At 40.2% G+C, this 9,494-nt stretch overlaps 1 protein-coding gene across 3 annotated transcripts in view; it reads left to right on the top strand.

Annotated features, from left to right (window-relative positions):
* The window catches only part of HTR2A (5-hydroxytryptamine receptor 2A), a 28,333-nt gene extending 18,839 nt beyond the window's left edge, over window positions 1-9,494 (top strand). For all 3 annotated transcript variants that reach the window (XM_051778732.1, XM_051778730.1, XM_051778731.1), the window contains one exon: window positions 4,755-9,494. In XM_051778732.1, coding sequence (XP_051634692.1) covers window positions 4,755-5,554 — 800 coding nt within the window. In that variant the 3' untranslated portion in view covers window positions 5,555-9,494. The remainder of the gene's footprint in view (window positions 1-4,754) is intronic.

A 9,494-nucleotide genomic window follows, 5' to 3' on the forward strand; every position in this document is an offset into this window, starting at 1 on the left:
GGTCCTCCCTCTGCAAGTGACTGACTGTGGTTTGTGTTCCTAGAGCAAGCAAACACACACCATGGCAGCCCAAATGAATAAATACTATTTTGTGTGGTTATTTAAGTAAAAAATATCGAAAATAATATGATGGCAGTGTGCAACAAGGAAATTTTTATACAACATGAAACTGAGAGTATGCCTTGTATGACTTGGGATGTAGCAGGCGAGTGTACATGGACTACTGTTTGTTGTTTGAATGTGTAGATGTACCAAAGGACGACATTTTCTGACTACAAAAAGGCATCAGATACTGGGCATGGGCCTTTATAAAGAAATTAGACAGTATTGCCACATTGAGTTGCTTGAAGGAGAGACTGGTTTCTCCAAGCAGAAATACTTTCAGATTCAGTGTAACAGCACATCTCTGTGCAGTGGCCCATGAGCTGGCCTGTAACCTGGTATGTCTGAATCAATGTGAGTGCTAAAACTTCAGATGGGGAGGTTTTTTTCTTTTTTCATGAGAAGGTGAACCAAGGTGCCAAATTTTATTGAGAAACTGTAATGACGTTTCAAAAAGGTGATTTCTATCCCTTGGACATTTATCAAGGTACATGGTATTAAGGCACACGGTATTAAGGCTCATTTGAATCAAAATAATTTGAAATGGATACATGTGAGGTGAAAGCATGTGACTGACAGTTTCTGCTTGAAGGAGACTTCACAGAAGGAACCTTGACCTTATCAGTTCACCCTAAGTAACACGAGTGTGCCATCCTGCAGGGCATATTGTAAATTCTAGCTTTAATTTATTGATAGCCTCAGCAGCTCAAGGCAGCTGCAAACCCAGTTTACCTGTCCAGCTAAAGTGGTTTTCTGGCTGTTGTATACCTCTGAAGTCAGCAATGTGTTCCACTAAATCAACCTTTGTCAGTTTTACCAGGCTTTTTGAGAGAACAAAAAGAAGGATGCCATTGCTTTACTTCGTAACCTTTGGTGTTTTCAAGAACCTTTTGTCGTTCTGAAATTGTGCCCAAATGCTTGAGGTTTAATGCAGGATTTATTACTGCTCTTTATTGTTTGGGATCTGTTGTGTGGTTTATTAAAATCCCTAGTTTGAGACAACCACATTGTATAAATCAAGCTGTATAAATAAACCACCTTGTACCAGAGGAACATAATATTTAGGGTTTGTCCACAAGGGAAAATGTTTAAAGTGGGAATGTCAACTGGAAATGGAGTGGCTAATGTACCTTCAGGGCTTGGATGTATGTTCCCATTCTGTGCTGAATGCTTCCTCGTGCCTCAGTTGAGTTTGTTTTGGAAGCCAAGAAAGATAAACCGTAAAAAAGCCCTCAGGGGATAAATAGGTTTTTTCCAGATTGACTTTGAGCTGGGGGGAGCTGGGAACATGGAATGGGCAGGGTGTGGAATAGCTGTTCTGTTACAGCCCTATCAAGTTCTTTCATCCAGATCTTCTGTTTGCACATGCTCCATTTCCCAAATATGTGTTTGTCCCTACCTGGTAGCACTGCATGACCCTTTCTTGTGGAGCTTATTTCCTTCTTATGACATTTGAATGCTCAGGCACCATCTGTATCTTCTTAAACATCCACAGTCACCAAGAGCAGGGAGTTGGAAAGCAAGGACCATAAACCAACAAGGAATTATACTTCTGAAACAACAAGATCAAATACATCACTGAGCTTCAACTTCCAAAGAATTCATTTGGTCAGCTGCAACAATGTTAATGCAATTTATACCAGGACTTTTTGTTACGGATTTACAGTTTTGATCTTGACCAAACCTCAGTGACATGTGGGTGATATTCTTGGCCATATGTGATGCTTCCTAAAAATTCTATCATAATAGTGGATGTGGATTGCACATGGAAGCTCCTTTTTTTACAGTTTAAACATGACTGCCTTTGAATTTGATCCCTGGGTCCTCATGGGATTTGCTATACTCATGCTGCAGAAGCCAAAGACCACCTTTTGAAGATGGACAAACTCTTCTCCTTTCAGGAAGGGAGCAGTAAGTTTAGTCCCTGTAGAGATAGGAAAACAGAAAAATGGGCTGGAAGTTTATTTATTCCATGCAGGAATGCCACGATATAATTTGTGGGATCCCCTGCATCAGCTGAACTGGGGTGTATACAAAAAGCAGGCTACAGCTGTTAGTGTTCTTTGCCATTGAAACGCGGTACCTCTGCTGTTTTCAAACTATACAGTCCTCTTACCTGTGGCTGTAGGGGAAAGATGCCTTGAATGGTCACTCAGAAAAATTTACATGACCAGCAATGCCTTCTACAGCTCTGATGGGTGCAGCACTTTTGTGCTTGTTAATGGAATGACAAGGAAATGTGGAAACTTCAGCTGCAAGCTGAAGCTCATTTCCATTTTTTAAAGCCAGAAATCTGGGTTTAGATGCCAGTCTACAGAAGCTGCTAACAACAAAACAAAGCAGTTGGGGATTTGCTGCTCTTGTGTTTCAGGTGAGGAGTTGTAACTGACTTAGGCCCTTTACTTGAAAAAGCGTGCAATTATGCTAAAATTTTCCTCTTTCTAGTGCTGCTGCCTCTGCACTCGCCTCCTCATGCAGCTGAACCATAAGGTAGTAATGAAAGGCATCTTTTAACTCTGTCAATACCATTGTTTATTTTATCTCTGCAGTTCACACTAGGTCTTTGACTGAAATATAAAAACAGCCTTGCTGTTATCAGCACAGGGCAGAAGCAGACTGGAAACTTGTAGTATTGCTCTGACTAATGCTGTGTCTTCATGCAGCTGAAGTTTAATGCTGGAAGGCACTGTGTGCCTTCATCACCCCTTCAACTCATCCTAAAAAAGAAAAGGAACTTCAAAGCATTCCTCATTTCCCTGGAGGAGCTCAACAACACAGATTACTCAGCTGCAGCTGGGCAGTCTGGCTTCCTGCAGGTGACCTCTTCCTCCATGCTGTCAGTCAGATTAACTTGACCTTTTTAGCCAGAAGCTTTCCTGGAGTCACTTGAAGTTTCTGTCAGCTCAACTCAGAAGGTGCCACACACTGCACAAGTTTGCATATTAGCCACCGGCTTCTCCTAGTGCAAGTTCAAGCATTTAGAGCTTGTGCAGCAGGAGCAGAAAGGGTAATACCACAGGCTCTCCACCAGCTTCTGCCCTAGGCAGATAAGAGCAGCACTTTTCTAAACTGGCCTGAGACATTGCCATGACTCAGTTCAAAGTTGCAAAGATAAATTAAGCTACAGTGTTCTTAGAAAAATAAAGGTCTTTGTAGAAGTTCCAGAAGCACCAAAAGACTGAAGCATTTGAAGAGAATAATAGTCTAATATTATTATTACTGTTATTATTATTTTTTGTATTGAACCTGTACTCCACAGCCTTCCTCTAGGACTGGAGGTGTTGCACTGGCCACTGGAAGTGTGTGAAATGAAGAGATAGCTTATGCTTTTAAAGGGCTCCCAGTCTAAGCACCAGAGTGGGAAGAAGGGAAAGAGAGGTAGAGGGAGGTTCCATTGAAAAGCTGATGTTTCAGAACTCATCTGTGAACCAGTAGGGACATTCTTGGGCATACATTGAACAAAGTAGGGCACATCATCCTCCTCACATCATAAGAAATTCTTCTCTAATTAATGTTTTTCTTCCTCTTAAGCCAAATACAGCGACTGAGATTTCTGTTAAAAAATGCAAATCGAACTCAAGCTCCCAGATTATGCTAACTTTTCACAGGAATCAGACTCCTAGCTGCTTTTATCCAAACAGGGTTGCATTATCACCCCCTGCTTCACAACTCCACTTCTGCTGTCTTCACAGCACATCATCCCTGTCACTGTCTGAACATTGCCTCTCATCGAGAGAAGCATGGAGGGGAAGAGACAAATGCTGAAAAAAGCCCAAAAGAACAAGCAAAGAAACAGCAGCTGTTTGATTTTGCCCAGGCACTACCAGCATTTGCAGAAGTCCCTGAGGAAATGACTGAGTAGGTTGAAGCAGACAGAGCAGTCCAAGGAGAATGGACTTCATCCCCTTGCCTTACCATCCATGACAAGGCAAGGATGTAGCACATGCTCCAGGGAAAGACAAAGTTCGCATAGCTGTGTGTTGAGAGGGCAAGCTCTAGCATTTGGCAATACTGTGAAAGGACTTTTGCAGTTCTGAAGGGAAACCACATCTCAGGCTGCCTCATATTGGTGTCTCTCAGGGCTTAACTTGTCCCCATTGTTCATTGCCATTTCCATTACCATGGAAAGTTTTTTTAGCATTTAGACTACATTGACTGTATGGAGATTACAGGAAGAGAAGGGAAAGACCCAATGAAAGATTACTCGTAGACCTACTACAAAAAATTATCTTTTTTCCTGACACCAGAATTTCCCAGCCTACACAGAAACCAGTGCCAGAACAGTTCTAATTCTCTACTGTGAAACAGTCCAAGATCACTCTTAAGTCACTTCAGAAAAGAAAGACAGTATCATCTTGATCATAGTTCATAAAAGCCTTTGCAAAGGTGGCAGGAACCAAGACGCAAGTCTGGAGATCATTATAAGGGGACAAAATCCAAGAATTTAAGGAGTTATGCTTTTGTGGCTACCGCGTGTCATGGGACAGTTGGATGTAAACAAATGTATTCTGCCTGTGGCTGAGATAATATGCTAAGATCACCTCAGCCAGAGGTAAAACACAGGTAGATGTTTGTTTATTTTATTCTTGGAGACCGGAAATGTTGTTTTTCATTATTGTGTTTAATCTCTTCTTTCTCTGATCCACCTTCAGGTATCTCCATGCCTATACCCGTCTTTGGACTACAAGATAAATCTAAAGTGTTTAAGAATTGCAGCTGCTTACTTGCAGATGAGAATTTTGTTCTAGTAGGTTCTTTCGTGGCGTTCTTCATCCCTCTGACCATCATGGTAGTCACTTACTTTTTAACCATCAAGTCGCTGCAGAAGGAAGCTATGCTATGTGTGGATGACATTGGCCCAAAGACCAAGTTTGCTTCATTTAGCTTCCTCCCTCAGAGTTCCCTGTCCTCAGAAAAACTCTTTCAGCGCTCCTTGAACAGAGACATGGGGACTTCTGGGAGAAGAACCATGCAATCCATCAGCAATGAGCAGAAGGCTTCCAAGGTTCTTGGCATTGTCTTCTTTCTGTTTGTTGTGATGTGGTGTCCATTTTTCATCACCAATGTGATGGCTGTAATTTGCAAGGAGTCATGCAATGAAAAAGTCATTGGAGGACTCCTTAACATATTTGTTTGGATTGGTTACCTTTCTTCAGCTGTCAACCCACTCGTATATACACTGTTCAACAAAACCTACCGCTCAGCTTTCTCTCGTTACATTCAGTGTCGCTACAAGGAGGAGAAGAAACCTTTCCAGCTGATTTTAGTGAACACTATCCCAGCACTTGCATATGATTCCAGCCAGCTCCAGCTAGCACAAATGAAGAGTTTGAAAAAGGAGGCAAAAATGATGGCTAAGGATTACTCAATGGTCACAATAGGAATACATCATTTGGATGGTACCTCTAAGGGAAGTATCAGCCCAGGGAACGAAAAGGTTAGTGGTGTGTGATGGCTGGCAGCTGCCATGACAACCACCGTGCGTTTGCTGAAAATCTCACCTGGCTGGGAGAAGTTCTGATAGCTTAGGAAAATCAGCCCTGTTCAAGAGACTTTCCAATAACATCATATACTCCTCATATTATCCTGTGGATGAAAAACAGGGTTTTAATGGTATCAAATGTGCAATTTTTTTTCATACAGTACTTTGGCTGTTTTAAGCACAGGCTTTATTAAACTTATTTTTTTAATATTCTAAAGGATATATTTCTTAAAGAAAAAATGCAATTTCTGGTACTATAATATGGGCTGTGAAGAAACTTACGCCTTTCTTTTCTCTTTGCAAATGAAAGCTAAGCTGTCCTTTGATGTTCTTGCAGAATAGGCCCCAGCTAGTTTGTCTTGCTACAGTAGAGTTTTGTTATCATTAACTGAATGAGCACTTTACCAAATTTTGAATAAAATTATGGTTAATTTGCTGATATATATTTAAAATAAATTTTAAACTATTAAAGAAAATCTATTAAAACTGCTATAGATTAATTATATAGGCATTTTTTTAACTGTTTTATGGTTATTTTTTCCTTCTGAGTAACCATTCTGAAATGTCACTGGGCTTTTCTGCCGTTTGTTCTGTATTTCAAGTTAGGAATCTTCAGAGAGAAATTATACTTAAATGATCCTTTGTTTCTACCACCATTTGTAATCTTTATTTTATGTATTGTACTTTATTTCCGTTCAAAAATTTCATGTGTTCGTGTTTCATGTGTTCAGCTTAAAACTTGAAAGTAATATTTTCAAAAGTAATTATTTGGATTGATTCCCTGCTCCTTCCCACTGGTGTTGTCAGGGAATTAAAGTGCGAGAAGACTGGAAAACCAGGCACAACATTGCTAAATAATTTCAGGAACTGTTCCAGGTCCATGCTTCTGTTCAATTCTAACAAAGGCTGATTTAAGTTATGTCAGAGGAAGTTTTCCATGAGTAAAGCTTTCAGTAAAAGGTTGCAGCAGATCATCTCTCATTGTTTTTGGTTTAAAAAGGCCATTTTGAAGAATGTCCTCCTGGTTTTGTTTTAGGATTTGTAGGGCCAGAATTATTAGAAAACTTGTAGTTGCTAAAAATTGTTTTCCCTAGTTTTGCTGTATTGCTGTTAAGGCAGATTGCTCAGGAATGGTCAGTAACTTGCACTACTAGGACTCAGCCTTAATGAAATATTTATGGGCAAATGGGGCTCTCTTGAAATATAACAGGACTTTTAAGTGGCACTGTATTCCACCTGCATAGTTCCAAGGGCAGAATACATTCCATAAAGAACACTGTTTGACAGACACGCCTAGTCAAGAAACTCCTTTCTTTTGGGCATCACAGCCAATGTCACTGAAGCCAGTGGGACTTTGCTGCAGAGAAGAAATATAAATGTTGCATTCACTGACAAAACTTAAATACAAGCATTTGATTCATTCCATAAATTTTGCAGCCATAATCTCATTAGAACCAGGATGTATTCCAGTTTCTCTGGAAAAAACACTGCCCATCCAGAAACCAAACTCCAATACCTTTATCAGTCCTTCCCTTGAAGTTTTCAGTTTTCACAGAACAATTAAATTTCCACTAAGTCAAAGAAAGAGAAGGACAGAGAGAAACTGAATCTGATTGTAGCCTACTAGCTGGGAGTCTTTGGAAGAAGTTTTTAGCTTAAGATACTGATCTGTGGGAGACAAGGTCTTAAAAGCTGGCTGGGTATTTGACCAAATTCAAAGAAACCGATTTTGTTGTTATATATACAGTATACCTAAATCTGATAGTTTTATGAGCCCTTTCCTCCAAAGTGGGATAGTCAGAGCCACCATGCACTGGTCATACAGGAGCTCTGCATGCCTCTGGTGACACTGACTCATTCCACAGGCCTCAGCCTCCATCTCTGGGTCTAAGTGTCATGCTGTAGCCCCGTTGCAGTGATGCATGTCATCTATCAGCTCGCGGTCATTAATGGCTTTCCCCTGGGAACAGGCACCTCAGGGAATAAGTAGGAAGTAATAAAACCAAAGGTCTTTTGTGAGTAGAGGTCTGAGGCTCAAGATCTGCCACCAAACCAGATTGCCTTCATATGATGACAGGGGATTGAAGGCCTTTAAACTTGTGTGTGAGAGGAGAGGAAACACAGAGGCTTCCACCAGTGGAGGGAATTGCCACATTTTGTGTCTGTCTTGATGCAAGTTTCTCTGGCCTTGCAAGAGAAAGAAGTAGATGGGACAGCCAGCTTTTGTGTCTTACTGCCCATTTGTGCCAGGGAACAAAGCCTACCTGCATACTGTATGATGCATATGGCCCTGCGCTTCTCCAGGGCTCAATTCCTCCCAAGACTCCTGAGGCTCCAGTTGCTGGTCTGCACAGCCTCCTTCACCAGCTTGCACTTGGTAAACTGTTATTGAACATTTAACAATCACAGCTTATGCTCTCTGCTTACTGTCTGCATTTCACCCGTGTGGCAGAGCAGATCAGCTCACCATTTCTCTTTCATTTCACCTTCTGTTCCTCTCCCACGATGTCAAATTGCTCAGGTTGCAAATACTGACAGGGAATACTTCACTACAATCAGAGAGAGTTTCAATTACTGGCTTGAGGTTTCATCAGAAAATGACTCTGAACAATCATTTTTTTCCAGTTTATTAAAATAAAACCTATGTTTTGGACCTAAGAGGATTGACAGCATTTCTTTAATTGACAGCTGGAGATAACGTAAGACTTATCTTTTGCTTAGAAACAGGGATAACTGATGCCTGACATTTTGGTTCTTTGAGCACTCAGGAGGTTTTATTGAGTGATCACCAGCTTTTGCCTGAGAAGCCTCTCAAAGCCAAGAATGCACAGCAGTTAAAGACCAATATCTCCAGCTCTGTGGACATTTTTGACAGTTTAGTGAGGCCTGATTCTGCCATCTTGCACCAAAATGTTAATGGATTTTTGTGCAGTTTGCCTTAGTGAGGATGACAGTCAGAATCTGAATTTGTTCTAGGCGCCATACGAGACCTGCAGGAGGTTGTTCATCAGTAAATAGCAATTAATAGATTCATTATGCTGCAGACAGATGACAAAGTTCAGCTGTTTTAAACCAGGATTTACAGCATTGGGTCCACACTTGGGATGATCACCACAGTTTAGTATGACCAGCTTCAGAACAACACTTCTATCTTGCAAAAAAATGTGAATGTTTTCATTACGCATCAGACTGGAACGGAAATTTTTATAATTTTTCAGTTAAAAAAAAAAAAAAAGAGAGAACATTCATTCATACAGATTAGTTCAGAGGGTTAGGGCCATCCCCTACCTCACAGGAAAAGCATGCTGAGTCAGTCTGTCATATCTGCATCCAAAAAAACCCACTTCATCTGAAAAAAATTTTAACCAACAATTTTTCAAGTAGATTGACATTTTATTACTGTTAAGACTGTATCTGAAAAATGTCCAAAGACATGAAGCTCACCATGTATCTCCTAAGCTGGTGTGCATCCTTTATACACTTCAGGGTAAAAATTCCTATGTATCTATCCCATCCAATCAACCATGCACTGTACTTATATAATTATTGCCAGACAGTGAGATGCATTCTATTTTGAATACATATATGTTTGCTTATGTAAATACATAGAGAAAAACATTTGCTGTATTTTGTAATGTTAATGTAAAATGGTGTTCCAATGCTTTATTGTTTTGTCAGATCCCACTGCTAGTAAAGCAGATTAAAATATTTAAATGCCATCAGTTGTTTTATAAACTGGAGGTTTGTCTTAAGTAGCTAATTTGGTTTGGTTTTATTTTTTCCACAAATACTCAGTACAATATCTGCCAAAGGCTAAAGTAATTTTAAATATTTTGCTGGACAAAAGGAAATTCTGCATGTTGCAGAATTTAATTGTCTCATTAAACTGGTCCAAAATGAGCCATTGTAA

The sequence above is a fragment of the Manacus candei genome, unplaced genomic scaffold, assembly GCF_025592945.1.
Source record: "Manacus candei isolate 608988 ecotype Guabito, Panama unplaced genomic scaffold, ASM2559294v1 h1tg000014l, whole genome shotgun sequence".
Lineage (NCBI taxonomy): Eukaryota > Metazoa > Chordata > Aves > Passeriformes > Pipridae > Manacus > Manacus candei.